This window comes from Helicoverpa zea, chromosome 19 (assembly GCF_022581195.2).
Source record: "Helicoverpa zea isolate HzStark_Cry1AcR chromosome 19, ilHelZeax1.1, whole genome shotgun sequence".
NCBI lineage: Eukaryota > Metazoa > Arthropoda > Insecta > Lepidoptera > Noctuidae > Helicoverpa > Helicoverpa zea.
In genome coordinates, this window is record NC_061470.1 from 6,804,096 (window position 1) to 6,823,837 (window position 19,742).

At 36.9% G+C, this 19,742-nt stretch overlaps 2 protein-coding genes across 2 annotated transcripts; one reads left to right on the plus strand and one right to left on the minus strand.

Annotated features, from left to right (window-relative positions):
- Positions 1-332: 332 nt before the first annotated feature.
- On the plus strand, positions 333-2,772 carry LOC124639398 (exocyst complex component 8). The gene has a single exon (XM_047176734.1). It carries the CDS (start codon positions 450-452, stop codon positions 2,499-2,501), a length of 2,052 nt encoding a protein of 683 aa, XP_047032690.1. The 5' UTR covers positions 333-449; the 3' UTR covers positions 2,502-2,772.
- On the minus strand, positions 2,637-19,069 carry LOC124639399 (vacuolar protein sorting-associated protein 33A). The gene is made up of 11 exons (XM_047176735.1): positions 18,868-19,069; positions 18,376-18,575; positions 17,901-18,080; positions 14,679-14,799; positions 14,117-14,270; positions 13,620-13,783; positions 12,854-13,024; positions 12,269-12,394; positions 10,714-10,899; positions 4,692-4,815; positions 2,637-3,213 (listed from the first exon to the last, which is right to left on the minus strand). Exons 1-11 carry the CDS (start codon positions 18,982-18,984, stop codon positions 2,930-2,932), a joined length of 1,827 nt encoding a protein of 608 aa, XP_047032691.1. The 5' UTR covers positions 18,985-19,069; the 3' UTR covers positions 2,637-2,929.
- Positions 19,070-19,742: the final 673 nt, after the last annotated feature.

Consider the following 19,742-nt stretch of genomic DNA (forward strand, 5'->3'; position numbering starts at 1 on the left):
TTCAGTATAGATAATACCAAATACTTTACTGTGACGGTATCAGACACATCCATTCAGCGCTGAAGGCAGGCATTTGCTCCATAGTTCGCAGTAGTTCCGTGGGCTCCATAGTGCTGATTCGTTTTATATTTTTACCCCAGTAATTAGGGCGGTGCTATTCCATGTGTTTTTTTACATACAAACTTTTGTTTGCCTGATGTGTTTCTAAAAAAACAATTTATTATATTTTTATCATTATATGATATACAATCAGTTTAGCTAGTTCAAAGCTAAACTAAACGTTTAATTATGTAAACGCCTACAAAAAAATCTGACAAGTAACGGAACGCAAATCTGACATTTGAATTTGATGGGTTGATACGTCCTGTCGTTCGATTATCGAATGATGAGTGAGCCAGTGTTTTTAACTAACAATTACGAGTAGAAACTGTAAATATTTTAAGATAACGATGTCCGAAATTAACATGGAGAAGTTCGCTGTGCCAGACTTTGTGCCTGAGCGGTATGTGAAGGAACTGGCCAAGTCCTGTGTCGGAGGGGAGGAGCTCCAACAACAGAAGGATAAGATACGATCATTAGCCGAAGAGACCGCCAGTGCCCTCAAGAAAAATGTGTACGAGAACTACATGCAGTTCATCGAGACGGCGACGGAGATATCCCACCTAGAAGCTGAAATGTACAAGCTGTCCCACCTGCTGAGCGAGCAGCGAACTGTGCTCACGACTCTCTCCCACGCGTCGGTCCTCGGCAACGAGAACGCGATCTCGCGCGAGTCACTCGACAACCACGACGTGGAGGCCGAGCGTGCCGAGGAGCAGCGCAAGAACAAGCTCAACCTTATCTCTGAGAAAGTGGAAGGTTGTATGAACTTATTAGACGTCCCAGATAGAACATTGCTACACGAAGGTGACCTACTAGAGATCGACGCCGAAGAGAACACTGCTCTACAGAGAATGCATGTGTATTTATTCAATGATTGCCTTATGTTGACATCGTGGATATCAAACCGCAGAGGTCCTAATAGATATAAGTTTCAGGCCAGTTACCCTATCAGTACCCTTGCTGTGGTGAATGTGAGAGACTTAGGAAGTGTGAAACAAGCTTTCAAAGTGTTAGCCTTCCCAGATACTAGAGTGTTTCAGTGCAATAGTTTTGCTATCAAGAAAGATTGGCTCGATAAGTTTGATGTTGCTAAGAAGTTGCATATTGAAAAAGAGACATCAAAGCAAAAGAAAAAGGATGGTCAAGACAAGCCTAAACCAGAGTTACTGGAGTCCCCCAGTCTGTCTGTTGAAGAATTACCCTCTCCCCAAGTGCCACCGCTGCCGGAGTGGCTAGCTGATGTCACAGAGGAGCTGGATGTACTAATAGTTGAAAGACATTTTCAAAAAACATATGAACTAATGGTATCAGCTCAAAAGGCATTAGATACAGAAGAAAATAAGAATCATCCACAGAGAAGTGATTTACTGAAGAGAATTGAACAAAAGCAGAAAGTGTTGATAGAAATATTGTTAAAAGAACTTGATGTTAATCATAATTGGAGTCCGAGAGGCGGCCTGCAGTCATCTCGGCAGCCAGTGCACATACTCAACAAGTTTAACATGACTAGTCAGGCATGTGAACTATTTCTAGCTATATGCAGTCACACGGTGAAGGTTCACGTGAAGGGGGTGCAGCTGGAGGGCTCCATCAACAGTTACGTGAAGCAAGTAGGTGAGGTGTTCTTCTGCTCACTCAGCGATGCCTTAACAGAGTTCATTACGTTATTTCCTAAGAATAAAATTAGTGCTTTCGTAGTCTGGGCTAGCATGCAACTTAGAATGTTAATGAGTCAAATTATTAAACAAGTGTTCACTCCGCAGTGTGCGTTGGATTCTGTGTTAGACTGTGTGCAGAGCTTGCGGGATCAGTGTCTGCTGTTCTGTGAGTTCGGTCTAGATTTGAGATTTCAGATGAACAGCTGTTTAAGAGCTCCCATAGTGAAGGCTATGAGAGAGTACAGGGAGAAGATAGTAGACTCTATGAGAAGTAAAGTGTCAGAGGACAAGTGGACCCCTGTAAATATGCACACTAAAGCTGGAGTCAATAAATTCTTAGTACAGATGGAAAGTTTGGGCCTTATCTTAGCTAAGTACATAATAAATGAAACATGGGTGGACCTATCTAGTAGTACAATATGGTTTGCACAGTCCGTCATAACAATACAGAAGGTAGGCCTGCAGCTGGCCACCAAGGACATGATGGACGTGCTGGACGAGTGCATCTTTGCTGTGTTCAATGCTCGCCTTATGCTCTCCATAGGCAATGATTCTAGTTACGCTCAGAAGAACTTTAAGTTTATTTTAGACACAGTGATGCCTTTAATGCTCAGATGTTACAAGGAGGAGGTTGGATACGACAACGACAAGCTGGTGAACCTAGCCAAGAAGTTTGGTGTCTACGTCGCACCACCAAAGAAATCCAACATCACAAAATACACGAGTAACGAATATTTATGAGAATAGTCATTAGATTACACTTGTTTGTATGTTGGTGTACGAAATTATTTTTATTATGCTGAAAGCTTTAAAATTGTAATATATAGTTGGTAAGCGTGCAGGACTTTTGTAAGTTTATTTAAAGAAAACAACTGATCAAATTGAAGTTTATATTATATGCAAGTTATGAATATGAAATTTTAATAAACCAAGATTTATGGTTCATGTTTAATTTTATTCCGTATTCATGAAATGTGTGGAGTCATGAGAATTAAAAGATTATTTAAACTACTATTTGGGTTTTCTTGAATAATTGATATATGAAGTTACATTATCACTTAAATATATATGGAATTACATTATTGAGACATACATATCTACTATCTACACATTGATATATTAAAATTAAAAAATATAATAGTCTATATTGAATAATAATATTAATACATTTACTCATTTTCCATCAAAGATTCTATGAAGGTAGTGCCATTAATGAGCTTGGTGGTCAGAATAACGAATTCCACATTGGAGTCTTCCTGCTGACTGATGGTCCTGAGAGCGGAGATCTCCTGGTAGGTGCAGCCTCCTATGAAGAAGACCAGTATAACGCGAGGGTTCTCCATAGAGGAAGAGTTTTCACTGGAGATGGAGTTGCGACGGGCCATGCGTGGTTGTAACGTCTGTAATTCATCGACTGTAGGCCCTGGGAGTAGTCCGAGCACATCTTGAATTCCTGAAACAGATGTATAGCTATTATTTTCACATTATTGACTGCACTGCAATGCGATTTTAAGTTGCTAAATATTCAGTATAGTACAGTATAGTTATCTACACATTGTGTTTCGGCTGGCGTATGTTAAGAGTTAACAAAGACTCCGCCAAACATATGACCAAAAAATAAGACTGATATAGTATGTGTATCATTTCATGGAATTAATAAAAAATCTAAAGAAATTGTGTCACAAATTCGTCTCTTTTAGACATGTTCTGAAACAAGAGCATTCAGCCAAAATATCTAGAAAATCAATTAGCATCTCGTATTATATTCGCAGATCATGCGATCGAAAAGCATTCGCAACGGCAATCATTCATTTATTTCCGAAAAAAAATCAGAACACTTTTTTTATTTTAGAGCAAAGTGTTGCCGGATCAAAATGTACCTACTGATTAAAAAAAAAATATATATAAAAGCGACTTCATTAATATACATAGAACCTTTTCCTAAGTCTGAAAAATTATATGCCAAAAAACGCCATACAAACTGAGAACCTCTTTTTAAAAAAGTCGGTTAAAGAGAACAGAATAAGGAAGTTGATTAGGTCAGCGTTAGACTAATTGGCTTGTTCGTCGTGTTAATATGGGCGTGAGCTATTTGCATAAGGTCACGCCGTCGCTATCGGAGCGTCAGAATCAAATATGTATTTGTGTTACTTATCTCAAAATGATTCATAATGTACAATGTATTTCGATATGATTTGTTTGATAATGTTTTTTTAACGTTTTAATAAGTACTGTAATATTGTTATTTTTTTGTTGTAACAAAAAGGTTTTTAGAATAATAGGATGCATTCGTAGTATTTTATAGGATAATAGGATAGATGCATAGCTGGGAACATAAGTTGAATGGCTATCATATTATTAGAGACATATTGTTAAATCATCTGTTAGGTATGTTTGTTACAGCTGTTTATTTTAGGAAATAGTGCTGGACGACAGCCCAATGACTGTGGATGTTTAAGGCCTACACTAGCCTACACACATTAGGATGTCAAATCATTTAATCATCGACACAACTTTATGTTAGTAATATTTCCGTTATTGATATATTTTAGGTGTATCTTATTAAAATGCCGTAGCATCGAAAGGCATTTTTCTGACACGACATTGACCACAGCGTGGTGTTCCGTTCAAAATGCTATGCTGAGCCGTCCTTAATATCACAAAATTGATGGATTTAGCGGCCGCGTACGGGTAGTCAGAAGCCAGAAAGTCTGACAACCAGACCATACTTACCTAGGGGTACTGTGAGCGTGTAGCCTGGGAATCTGGGTTGACGAGGTCAGATAGGCAGTCGCTCCATGCAAAACAATGGTACTCGGCTGTATCCATTTATAGCTAGAAGCCGAAACCAACATGACGATGTGGCAAAATCAATGTACCTATAATTAAATTCTTATATAATATGAAACTACTATTATGTTATGATCTTACCAGTCCATCCCTTATTCTTGGCGATATGTTCGCTGAGGCGTACAGTGAGGGGAGTGTACTTGTTGCACAGGTAACTCTTGTCCTTCGCGTTCATCTCTGTCTCGTCCATGGTGAGGTGCAGCGTCTAGGAATTAGCGATCATATCAATATTGTTGGATTTGTCAGTAGGTACTTCATTTTTATTTTAATCTGTACTACTATTATAAAGCTGAAGACTTTGTTTGTTCAGTGTTAGATAGCCAATTTATCGGGGAAGGTTATAGGCTACTTTTTATCCGGGTTCGTGCAAATAGTCCCCAGGCCGGCGAACAAATTTTTTTTTGATACATATACATTTAAGACTTTGTGAGTGCCTTCCTTACGATGAGTCCGACAAACTTTTCGAATGCGCAAATTTTGGTGCCGCTGCGTTTTTTAATGCTTGACTCCTGAAATTGTCGATATGACGTCACTATGGCTCTTCGTACATACACGTTTCATCTTTTGAGATTCGTTTAATAAAGTTAACTAGAGAATGGTGGTCAACTTGTCCGATAAAGATTGTGCTTCGTTTGGAGTGTCCACCATCCTGAAAATGTCGATATGACGTCACTATGACTCTTCGTACATACCTGTTTCATTTTTTGAGATTTGTTTAATAAAGTTAACTAGGAAATTGTGGTAAGCTTGTCCGACAAAGATCAAAAATCGTCCGGAAAATATAGATATATTTTAAGATTTGGTATAAAGTACTGACAATTGGTGTGAAGTATGTTAATAGTAAATGTTGCTTTTAGAAAGTCGTTTCGAATGATATATGTATCATTACTACAGGAGGGATTTATCAACTTGAAAACACCTATCGATAAAATAATCTTATATAAGCTCTAGCTTCTGAAATACTAACAATTCGCCGAAGTTTTTTTAATATGAAATGTTGCATTTAAAAACGTCTTTTGAATGATGTATAACTCATTACTAGAGATGGGATTTATTTCTATCAATAATTATAATTTTAAATAAGCTCTAGCTTCTAAACTACTCACAATTTGTCGGAAGTATGTTAACACGAAATGTTTCATTTGGAAAGGTTTTTCAAATAATATATAATTTGTTACTAAAGAAGTAATGGATTAGCTTGACAGAACCTACCGATAATATATTCTTAGAAAAGCTCTAGCTTTTAAAGTACTAACAATTTGTCGGAGTTATGCTAATACAACCTTGCGCTTAAAAAGATCTTTTGATTGAAATATGGCTCATAACTTCAAGTGAGATGTTATTCCTTAACACAATGTAAAGTATCAATAATATGCCTTAGGTCAGTTATGTCTTCCAAAATACTAAGAATCGGTAAGTGGTATGTTAAGACGGAATATAGCGCTTAAAAAGATCTTTCGATTGACATATGGTTCATACCTAGAGGTGGGACATTATTCCCTAACATAGTAAAACCTATCGATAATACGCCTTATTTGGGCTATATCTTCTAACCACTCTAACGTCCGGGCCGCGCGACCGTTTCTCTCTCTAACGTCCAGCCGCGCGCGGCACCCGAACCACGCGCGACTCGCAACTTCGTCGTAACAAAAAACCTATACAGCTACTGAACCGTAATGGCTAAAATAAAGAAAAAAATACGAAAAAAATGGTTAAAGAATACAGATCAAAGTTAATGATATTTTAAAATCGTTAGTTATAATCTTTGATACTAAAATCCGGGTTAAACATGATTTTAAGGAGAAAAAAACACATTTATTTCTACCATTTTAAAATATAAGGGACAACTGTTGCATATTTTATCAATAAAATATTTTCAGAACAAACTAGGCTTATTACCCTTTCTTCTGATGTATATTTGATTATATTCGGTTAACTCTAAGTATTTTAATTAAATCGAAACAAAACACTACTCTTCGTAATTTTACCGCGATGTCTCCCGCGCTCGAGAAGGCTATTACGAAATTTTCAATGAATTTAGTATATTTCTGTTTGAAAAATGTATTATTTTGCTTATTACGATATTAAATATAATATTTTAATGCAAAATTTGTAAAATATGTATAAACAAAACTAAGATTGGCCTATGACCTTGACCGGACTTTTTTCGAAACAACAATCGTTTGAAGTTAAAATTAGACTAGATTTATCAGCTAAAACTGTGATATTTAAACATCATCGTAAAGCCCAAATCTTCTAGTTTATTTTGATGTATAACACTTGTAAAATAAATAAAACAAAACGACATAATAGTTGACACTTATAAAAACACTTAACGAAACGAACGTCAAACGCGTCAACTGAACTTAATTTTTTTTTTTTTGTCAAAAGCTTGTTACACTACCATCTCTTATTTTTTCGTCGAACTATTTCATCAGCTATATAGCTGTCAAAACTCAACAAATAATACCGTATTTTAAAATAGATGGAGTTAAACACAACTCGTCGCTTTGGATACTATAGTATCCATGGGCGTATGACGCTACTTTTTTCTTGGATACTGTACTATCCACGGACGTTAGAGTGGCTAAAATACTAAGAATTGATAAGTGGTATGTTGAGACAAAATGTTGCACTTAAAAAGTCCTTTTGATTGATATAGAGTCCATTAATAGATGTGGGATATTATTCCTTAACATAATATAAACTATCAACAATACGTCTTAGTCAGGCTACTTTTTCTAAAATAGTAATTAAAATTGGTAAGTAGTATGCCAATTTAATATACTTAAATAATGCACGTGAATATTTAAGTCAGAAATTGACAAAAAGAATAAACTTCTTCCAATTGTAATATTTTTTTCTCATTTTCTTGTCGAACTGACTATTTGCCTCACTACATTTGTCGGACAAGTCGATATTTGCAATAAGAATAGTATTATCTATCATTGTTGTATTTGACCGACATGTATGTATGGGGAGACACAGTGACGTCATATCGACATATTTCGGATGGTGGACACTCCAAACGCAGCATGATCTTTATCGGACAAGTTGACCACAATTTTCTAGTTAACTTTATTAAACAAACCTCAAAAAATGAAACGTGTATGTACGAAGAGTCGTAGTGACGTCATACCGACATTTTCAGGATGGTGGACACTCCAAACGCAGCACGATCTTAATCGGACCAGTTGACCACCATTCTCTAGTTAACTTTATTAAACGAATCTCAAAAAATGAAACGTGTATGTACGAAGAGCCATAGTGACGTCATATTGACAATTTCAGGAGTCAAGCATTAAAAAACGCAGCGGCACCAAAATTTGCGCATTCGAAAAGTTTGTCGGACTCATCGTAAGGAAGACACTCACAAAGTCTTAAAAGTATATGTATCAAAAAAAAATTTGTTCGCCGGCCTGGGGACTAAAAGGTTCCTACGGGATGCGGGTGAAACCGCTGGCTGAAGTAATAAGTAATAATAATAGTAATAATAAGTTTTATTGTGCATAAAATGGTACAGTCTTGTTACAATAAAGTTGAGGTATACAAGTAGCATTAATCAGTATTACAGTTTGCAACAAACAGGTGAGTTCTGACATTCTAGCTAGGTTATGGCAATAACCTGTGTTAAGAATGTTCAGGCCTTCATTATCCCAACAGGTATCTTTATAGTAATAAAGATTACAGTTTTTTACAGAGACTGTCAGTGGTGAAGCTTACTTATTACTAACTTATATTACAAAAGAAGGATAATTCTGATGTTTGTGTTATGTGTGTTTGTTTGTGAGGGTTTGTGTGTGAGAAAGGGTGTGTGTTATGTGAGTGTGTATGTGATGGTAGGTATGTGAATATGAGAGCGTTTTAATGTGTGTTAGACTTACTTAGTGTGGTGACATGAATTAATTTTCTACATTTATTATAAGTATTCATATGTATCGGAAGAAATTTATTAATTTTATTGTATAAGAAAGGACCTAGGTAATAAAAGAAGCGTTTAGTGAAAGTAAAATGAGGAGCGGGGCCGTTACAAATTTTATTCTGCCTTCTGTGTGTGGGTTGAATTGGTGGTGTTATTTTATGTTGGTGGAGAATAATATTTAAAATGAAAAGTTGTCTCACTGTAAGCACATTGCACTCTTTATATAATTCTGATGTGGGGAAAAGTATTGGCTTAAAAGTGGATACCTTAAGAACGGCTCTTTGGGCTATTTCTAATTGTTTGAGGTGAGTTTTTGCAGCACCACCCCAGGTGGTGATGCAGTAAGATATAATAGACTGACACAAGGCAAAATATACAGTGCGTATTATAGTGGCATTAGCGACGTGTCTTAAGGTCTTGAACACATAAATAAGCTTGCGAATTCTTCCAGTAAGATGTTGGATGTGTGGATTGAAGGTTAGATGCTTATCTACAGTAATGCCTAGGTATTTAATGGTGTCAGTAGAAGATATGTGGGGACATTGACAATATTGAGTATTGTTCGGACAGGTGTGAGCTTTTAATTCAATCTGGTCATTTTGATGGGATAGGGATCGCATCGAGAAGGTCATAAATTTTGTTTTGGAGGTGTTAAGAGTGAGTCCATTGCAAATGAGCCAATCGTAAATCCGGTTAAATCCAGCTTGAGCTGTGGTTTGAAGGTTGAGCCGATTGGTGTCTGTAAAAGTGATTGCCGTGTCATCGGCAAAAGAGGTAATGTTACCATTAGGTAAAGCAAGATCACAGAGCTCATTTATAAACACGCCGCTAGCATGAAGCCAGTAACAAATAAATAGTGACAACAAGTATTGATTTAGTACATTTTCCTAGTTATCATAATACTAGTTTACGCTATCGGTTTCACCCATGTCTACAGAATTTTGATTAATGGATAAATAGACTATTTAACGCTGAAGAAATTTCAAATCGGTCTAGAAAATTGGCGACTTCAAGATCATACGAATTATTTACTTTAAGAGGACGAATTGGAATTTTTGGCGCCAAGGATCTCAATTTTTCTCAGTAAATACAAAACGAATCAAAATACAACTTGGTTACCTGAAAGTTCATGATATAAACCTTATTTTGTTAGACGTAGAAACATGATTAGGTAACTTTTATAACAGAGAAAAATATATCAAACATACCTCTTTTTAAAAAGAGATTCAAATATTATGGGCAAACGGGACCGATTTAAGCCTCTTAACTTTTTTAGTAGTTGAGTATATACATACTTTTTAAAATTGTAGAAGGATTTTTTATCAAATTATCATTTCTAAATAATAAAATTACAAAACCATTTTGTCGCTTACGACTTTTAGTTATAAGCTAGCGCGCGTATTGTTATCCTCGCCCCGCTCAGACGCTCCGACCCCTTTTGGCGCCTTAGATGCGCGTGCCGGTTATGGAATTATTGTTGACCAATTCGTCGCCTTAATGAAAATATGTACTATGTTTGTTGAAAATCACATTATTTACGTACCTATCGTTTGCGAGGAGTTACTTAAATCACATTATTTACGTACCTATCGTTTGCGAGGAGTTACTTAAATACAGTAATTTGGACAACATTGTGCTATAACCGCATTGCGCGTGCGCATAGCAAAGGGTTGTTTTATTATTGTTTGTGATATACATGAATGGTTACAATAGTTATAGATAGTGGGAAAAATTCCATACATACCATCCACTATTGTTCTTGTATTTAGATAATACTAGCTTCCGCCAGCGGCTTCGCCCGTGTGGAGTGTTGATAAAAAGTAGCCTATGTGTCAATCCAGGTTATCACCTATCAATGTTCCGAATTTCAATCAAGTCGGTCCAGCCGTTTCATTACATACATTCTCACAAACTTTCACATTTATAATATAAGTAAGATTTCTACGTTATCGTTTACGAAACAAGGTAATGTATGAACCAAACTAATTGGCGGTTCGGAACAACTAAAGACTAATTTATGTAATCGACTATATATTCTTTAAGCACTCCCTTAGATACTACCGTATTTGCGCTTCTTATATACTGATTATGTAATATCCTCATGTGCTTCCTTAAATACTAACCCTAAAGCTAGTTGCGAACCGACATTCAGTTTGGTTCTTACCGTAACCAATACATTACCTTCCTAAGCACAGCATACTGCCTCGTCCCCTGCTGTGGTTTGAGCAACCCGCATTTCTCCAGGTTGCAGAGCGTCAACCACGTATTCAGCCCGTATACTTGGACTAGCTCTCTCTTGTAGTATTCTAGAACCTTCGGCTTCAGACCTGAACCGGTTACGCATTGTAAGCAGATTAGGCGAAGCACCTGTGGAAAAAACGGTTTAGTATATGACTTGGATTCGAATACGAAAGGGTTTCGTTTGATGGAATCTGAATTCGTATTAGTAAGATGAAATGTTGGTAACACCATTATTTTTACGATGTCACACTGGCCTCTTTTCTCTGGTTCCTTTTTGATCAAGAGTTATTTAAAGTGTCCCCTTACAAATAATGGCAACGTTTTCAATAAACATTAGGATAACGTCTGTCAATTTAAACATCATACTGAATTACAGTGGATTTATTTAACCTATCAATCCGGATTTGCGATTAGGTAGGTAGATATTGAATTTTGACATTATAGTTCGGCCATTCAGAGAATGCGTTCCTGACACGTCGCGATTGAACTGACGACGTAACTTTGCAATGGCGTTGCAGTTACGATAAAAATATTTTTGCTGGTTGTTTACCGTTTTAACAATTGAGGAGCATTAAAACAACATTATTATATCAATAATCAATGAATGTTATAATTTTGTGCCAAACTGAGTGTCAAATAACTTGGTAAACAATATTTTTCTAAATCTATACTGCGCTATTACAAGGTTATGTCAGCGGTTTATATTTTGTAGTGCTGTGCTAAAAATAACAGGCAAGTATCGTAATCTGTTCTTATACAGTTATAATATAAAATAATACGTTTTGATTTTCTTTTTAAGAATTGGAAAATAATGGACTATAAGACTTAATTATAACGTTTATGAAATATAAAAATAAAACTATGACCAAACCGCATTTTTATACTTAGATTAAAAATGGTAACCCCAAATGGCGTTATGGGCCGCCATTTTGTGACGCTAAAACAGTCGTCCGTTGTCGTTTCGTGCGCATAGACCACGTTTTTCAAGTGTTTTCGATCTGTTTTTATTTGATTACCCGGCTTTTGTTAGACCGAGATATCAGGATTGATTCTGTTATTGATAATAATATAATTATACATGTAGGCGAAGATGATGATGAAGACACCACCTCCTCAAGCAAATCGGAGTCTGATTAATATTCTGTTCGCACATTCAATTCAATGTACTTGTAACAAAGAATAAATAAAACAATTTTATTATATGAATATTACCTTTTTTTGGTTTCCACTTAAATAACTAAAATATAAAACAAATGATTCCGCCAATTTAAAACGAAAATAATCTTAAAATAATGCGGCGGTTCATTTTGAAGGAACGGTAACGAACTCAGTGTTATGTTGTGCCCATCACTAGTCGTGACTAACTGATAGGTGTCAGGAACGCATTCTCTGAACGGCCGAAGTATAGCTCCATTTAAATTATGATCACGAAATTTCAATCTACGATCCCGAAACAACAAATAGATAGGTTATAGGAATAATCAGTTTTAAGTACCTTAGTAAGTGGTTCCTTCTGCGCGATAAGATCTTCTATGTAGGGGCACGCCTTCTCGTTGTCCACGCAGTTCAGAAAGTCCTCCTCGCATTGTACCGTGTCGTGGAACTCGAATGTGTCTGTCGTCTATAAAATAAACAAAACCATAAATTGAATAAAATGCTGTTTATAAGATATAATACAAAGCCGAAAAAATATTCGTTACGTCGGATTCCTGACTACTACTCCTCGGTGAAAAATGACAAATTGCTCTGACTTTCAGAGACTTTTCCCCGTTCGTGGGTATTTTTTCAAAGTAAAAAAATGCACTCTGAGCTGCATATAGTGTCCGTCGTAAACCATGGAACTGCGAACGGACTTCCGACTCGACACATACCTGCATAATATTGTATGAAGCGCTAGATGTTTAAGACTGTGCATACTTATCAGTTGCGTCAGAAATTCTGTGTTCTGTGAAAAATTTAGATACTTTTCTTTTCATACGTATATGAATATTGTAAACTTATACGAAATATTGAAATATTGTAAATGTAATGTAATGAATATGTAAACAAAGTAAATGTAATGAATATTGTAAAGTTATACCTCTTTGATATACTCGGCGATGGCGGTGTGCGTGGCGAGCGACTGCTTGCTGGCTAACATCTGCGGCAGCCGCGACACGAACTGCTTGATCTCCTGCACCGACTTGTCCTTGTGTCGCTCGTCTAGCTGCGTCTTTATGACGCGGGCTTTCTTAGAGAGTGCTGTACCGACCTATGGACAAAATTGTTCGTAAATAATGATTATTTTGTTTCTTTTCTTAGATATATATGATGCGTTTGTATGGACGAGCGGGATAAGTAGTGATAAAGTTCTCAATTTGAAGCGCAATTGTTGATGACATAGCCTTTCAAAAATGTTGTATAGACAATGTTGGCATTCTTGTCAGTAGCCATGATCACATTTTAAGACTAAAACAACTAGGGAAAATTGTAGTTCCAAAACAATGGAAGAGACATAATTGTACATAGACATTCGAATTCTTTTAAACATAACACAAACAGAAATACATACTTTCAACCTCGTCATAATATGAGTATATATCTAAAGAATAACCTGGTACACTCCAACAGACTTCTACTCATCAAAAAACGCAGAAAAACACAATTTTCCTATTTTCGCAACTCTAGGCCCTAACTCACGGGCTTGTTCGAAAGAGTTACCGCGGCCCTGGTACATAAAAAGCCTACGAACGAATGAACATGATGAGTTTTAGTCAGTAAGAGTCTGACTCCCTCACCGCTGCTAACCCACAGCGGAAGGAGTCATTTGATGATTTCCCATCACAAAAAATAATGTCCTAACTTACCGAAGTAAAGTAACAGTCCCTGATCTCAGCGAACAGTTCCTCACTGGAGTTGAGTATGATGCGTTTCTTTTCACGCGCGGTCACCTCGGGGCTGGCATCGTCTGGGCTTACGAACTTGTGACCAGGGAACGTTGCTGTCGAGTTCTTTATGCCGTAGATCTCGTCTGCAAGTGGGTTCGTTTATGTGATATGAGGTAAGAAGTCTATGGAAGTGGGTAAAGGAGTTTGGAGCAGCAATTTTACATATGATGAATTCTAAATTGGAATCTATACTGTACCTATACTGTAATATAGACCATACCTAAAAATTTTGCAGTGAAAAGTACGCTTTTTAAAAAAACTTTTCGGCGGACTTAAAGGAACTAAAAGAATTTTGAAAAAAAAAAATCTGTTTCTATTACTTACAAGTTTTCAGAATCTTGAATATCTGAGCTGTTAAAGCTTGTCCCATTGCTCCTCTCAAGCCAATTTATTGTAAGAATATTCTAGAAGCTCACCAATAAGTCCCTCATATGTGAGCTGCGTTGCCATCACGCTGGTGAAGTCTACCGCGCGGTCCAGAAGCAGCAGCTGGTCTATGCAAGACGTGGCAGCGCCCCTAGGACCTTGCCCTTGTTCCTCTTTGTTCAGGCGGCAGAGGAGGTCCCATACCTTGAAGTGAATGACAGGTTGCAAAAAGGGATACTTGTATCTACAAAAATGTGCTGAGTTTAAGAGCAAATCCAGGCCTGAGCAAAGGTGGGTATTTCCATTCGATAAGGTAAAAAAATTGCATTCATTAAATTCGTAAGGGAGTATTTGGGGAGAGTATATAAAGAAAATTATAAATACTATATGTATAGAGGAGTGCATAAGAAAGATAATACCTACAAAGGGGTGTATTTAAGATGAACAGATAAGGGAGAAAATAGGCGGAGTAGTATATAACATTGTTCATAGTGATAGTACATAAGGGAGTAATACATTCGAGAAGTATATAATTAGGGTAGATCCACCACTGCATTATGCCTTGATTGGCATACTCTTATAACTCAATGGTAATCGCAATTGTCATATAACCTGTTTAGCAGCTTGTCCCTTGCCGAACACCCTCGGTATGATGCCGTACAGTTGCTGTATAGTTCGCAGAGCCTGCGCAGCGTTGTACACGCACGTCGGATCACCTTCTAGATAGTTCTCTCTGAAATTAACAATATTCATTGAGTCTTGCTATAGATATAAGGAAAACCTGACAGAAATACACATAGGTGCACATGCATAGTGCATGTTTGATTAGTTTTAATCTAATGAGATACATATGTATAAATAAATAAATCCAGACTGCACTATGAAGTTTAAAAAAACTTTAACATTTTCTGCTGTAAAACTTATGGTGCTTTACACAGTTTTTTAAGATCAACTTACAAGGCATTACTGATTTACTAATCAGGATCAATTTTGGATACTCATAAACTCTCAATATCAATGGGAAATCACGTCATATTATTGACTAGCTTCTGCCCGCGACTTCGTACGCGGATCCTGTCCCTTATGCCAGCGACTACGGGGTCAGCAAAATCAAAGATCTGAATAGTCTGATATTGAATTTTAAGGGCCCGTTGACTTGGAAACAACGGAATACGCATAACCATTAGAAACGTTCCATATATTTAATTTTTGTACTTTAACGGCAAAAGCACAGCAGACTAAACAAAACGCTGAGAACTGAACCGCAATAGACGTGACCATAGGGATAAAAGTGGTGATTCTAATTAGTCCGCATTTAAGTTGTGAGTGGCAAAAATATTAGGTACACGTATTATTACGTAAAAAAACATTAAATAGATGACAAAGTCGTGGTGACTTAGTGGAAGTCGTGGTGGTTTAGTGGGTAGAGAACCAATCTCTCAAGTATGAGCGTGCGGCTTTGATTCCAGGTCTGGCAAGTGCCTGCCAATGCAACTTTTCTAAGTTCTTATGTACTTTCTACGTATATTTTGGATACCAATGACCGTTATTTGGAGGGGATGTTAAACTGTAGGTTCCGGCTGTCATTGAACATTCTTGGCAGTCGTTATGGGTAGTCAGAAGCCAGTAAGTCTTACCAAGGGGTGTTAGGTTGAGCGGGTAACCGGGTTGTGGAGGTCAGATAGGCAGTCGCTCCTTGTAAAACACTGGTACTCAGTTGCATCGTGACTGGAAGTCGACCCTAACATAATTGGGACAAAGGCTCTTGAGATAATAACGACAATAATAATGAGATACAGGCACCGCAGGACATCTGAGGCTGATGACGGGGAGTAGCGACCCCGCGGGGCTATATATACTGAGTTCTCCAGGGAGAGTATACTGTCCCCCATCTCCGGCCGGTCGGAGTGAACCATGACGGGGGTAGGTCTCACGCCTCTGGCTTGGCTTGGCCGTCCAGAGTGGAGTCGCTAGAGCAGGATTAGTAGCCCTGCTCGGAGGGTAGGTGCCTCATGGTAAGCACAGGGAGCGCGTAATCAGCGTTTAAAGTCCACCGAGGTATCCTCACCCTACAGCCGCTCATGTACCTGTTGCCCTCTTGTTGCTATTCAGTGACTGGTTCCCGGGGGCCCAGTAAGTGAGGTGGCAAGTCTCCACCTGCCATTTTTACATGTAGATACCTAATACATTGTCATCCACTAACATCCCATCACAATAGCCCAAGTACTTTTCCTCCATAGTTAGCAATAGTTTAGCACAGAACCGGGGATTGTCTTTTTTTAACGACGTCCACCGGGGATTGTCCTTGGGTTCATTTCTATAGTGTATAAAGGGATAATCGTCGGTTTTGTGTCACCATTTCATTAAAGTTGTCTCAAAAGGGCTTCAGCGTGTTGGCTTCGGCCCCACGTTTGCCTCCCAAAAATTCGGAACTCTGTAGTCCCGAGGTCTGGAAGAGACATACAAAATAATAATGAGATATAACGAAACAAAGTCGGAGATTGGGGGCTCGTAACGCCACGTCTAGGTATGTAAAATTTGTACTATTATAAGCAGTGACTTAACACAAAATTCAAGCGTGTTGTATCTTCGTTATTATTTGTTTGTGAGAGAGAGAAAAGAAAAATACGTGTCCATTATTTTAGGGTTATCTAAAAGACGGACTAATTACTTTTTTTTGATTCGCCATACCTATTTCATAACATTCATTTCTATACATTTCAAGTGTAGTATTGCTCTTGAAGTTCCACATCAGGTGTTCCAGATCTTCGATGTTTATACGTCAGTAGAGAGTGCTTATCAGATTGAACCACTTTTGCTAAAACGTCATATCTTCATATGCTATAGTCTAGCTGGGCCCCTGGAGTTCCACATCAGGTGTTTTAGATCTTCAATTTGTATAAGTCAATAGAAAGTGCTTATCAAATTGAACAACTTTTACTAAAACATCATACCTGTATATGGTACAGAGAAGCTGGGCTCTTGGGGTTCCACATCAGGTGTTCCAGATCTTCAAATTTATTATCTCAGCTGAAAATGCTCATCACATGAAACAATTTTTGCCATGGCACCATTTTTGTATCTCTTATAGTTTTGTTGCTCTGTTGGAGTTCTGCATCAGGTCTTCAAGTTTCGAAGATAAATTATAGCCTATATGTTGACCAGGCTTAATACTGATACAACAAAGAAAAAATCATCGAAATCCGTTCAGTAGTTCGGAAGATTAGCGTGTACAAACAAACAGACATACAGACATACAGACATGCAGACATACAGACATACAGACAGAATTTTTTTTTTGGATTTGTGCTCCATTACTGTTTCTAAACCCCACCCAATTATTATTTTTTTGATATATTCAATGTACAGACACAGTTTTTTTACAGATTTATTATATGTATAGATTAGTGAGCCTAATCTCTTTGTTTTAATGTACACCCACAAATTCATATTGATAAGGCTCATTAGCTGGAAATGTTTGTAGCTTTTAACATTCAGCTATAACGATGAAACAACATATTGCAACCGATTGGGACAGTGTACTGAATATCCTCTAATGTTGGTCAAATGTTGGTAATGGTGGCCAGAGGTTTGGCTTAACAATGTTAATGATAAAGTTTGTTTATCATCAGAATACCAAAGGTGGTGAAACTTGAAAAAAAAAGTGTATTATAATAATGGTATCATGTTATACTTATGGGAGATAACTATTTCACTTCATATTCTTACACTATTTCAAAGTTTATCAGAGTTGGCTAATAAGTTTCCGCTTCTATTTCTCTCCGTTCTCTGTCATACAACTATAACAGATCAGAAAAAATAAAAAGTTCTTACCTAAAATCATTCTGCAGTTCCAAAGACATGACATCACTTTCAAAAGGAAAGATGTCACACTTGAACTCCTGGATGGACAGGTTCGCCAGCACCCCTCGGTTCTTCAGGTGTATCTTGCAGAACTCACTCGTTCTCGGGACGAAGAACAGGTGGAATTCTACTGGGGTAGATTGTTTTGATCTGTTGATTATACAAATGTTTGTTATTGATGTATTTTATATTATTAAATAAATACTTTAGAGTCTGAGTTTCATTTATTATTTGTTGTTTGTAGATCATGAACTACTGAAGTAAGTTCAACTAATATGAGATATTATGGATATGACAAACTATTGGGCCTCTAAACATTAAGATTGATTGCCATTGACTCGCCAAAAAGAAATATACAAAATGTCTGTTAGTCATTTTAAATAGTTTTTTCAAACATCAGGTTTTAATTTATAAGTTTAAATACTAAAAGATGGACATCGCAAACCTGAGAGACTGCACATAATCAGCAACTAAGTCCATCAGCACAAGTTTAGGCCTCGCTATGAACACAATATGCTTCACAGATATGGTGGGGAGGCTGCCCGGCTTCAGCGGGAACATTTCTGTCACGCCATGGTCTTTTAGCAAGGAGTATTGGGCTACCAGGCCTATGGGACCGGCCAGCCACTCGTCCCATATTGTTACCTGAATAAAAACTTTCTTGTTGGAATTACAATAATTTATTAAGTTGCCTACTGTTTTATGAACAGTAAATAATAATTCCTGCCCATTAAGTCCTGTAATTTTATTAGATTTGACGATGACAAAGGGGAATTTAAGAATATATTATATATTTACAATGCCTCATAGCAGTTGGTTAAACAACACTCAGAGTTGGTACTATTGTAATGTTTTAGTTACTTTGTTGACTAACAATATCAACAAGTACGTAATATACTTGACTAGGAGGAAAGACTACACTGACAAGATTACTTACTTTAGGCCCTTTGTATAATTCCAACAGATTCAGCAATTCGGCTCGCATAGACTCCTGGATTAACGCAACATTAAGTCGCCCTCCAGCCAGATGCGAATTCATTTTTGCTTCACGCATTTCACCGGGTGTTTTTACAAACTTTCTTCAGAATCAATATCGATCGACTACCCTTTTTGTTTTTATTTTCCTGTCAGCTGTCATTAAAAGGTCAATGTCAAAATTGTCATTACACCGCTATGAAGTGAGAACAAACAAATTTTAGGCATAAAATTAAAATGAAACCTGAATATTTGTATTTGTCAGACAGAGAAAGATACATTCAGATGTTAATGAATAATCTTTTATCATACAAGGAAATGGAACGCTCATTGTGTTTTTTTTTTATAATTTCTGAAGCAAAAGTCACTTTTATCAGAAGTCTTTGCATTAAAAATGATTTATATTTGATTTTTAAAAAGGCCTGTAATGACTTTAGAAATAGTTGTAATAAAGCCATGTATTCACTTGGAAACAATATTTCAGATACACAGTTTCTAAAACATCACTTAGATGTTTACAGCAACAATGTTTCGGAAACTCTGCCGTCCACATCGTCCACAGAAACAAAATTATTATAATTTTTATTAACGAATTTTACCTAAGACGACCAAGTATATGCATAAATCAAATTTATTAAAAGTTTTTTTTTTAACGTAGCAACATTTATATTTGAAATAGGCGGTAGTATTCAAAAATAGTACGAATAAAGTATATATTTTTTCGTTTCAAATTACTTTTTCGATGCTGAAGTTTTGGGGTGTTCACTCAGATGAATGAAATTCATCATTCTATTGAACACTGCATTTTTTTAAATAATTTTATGATGTAATATAATA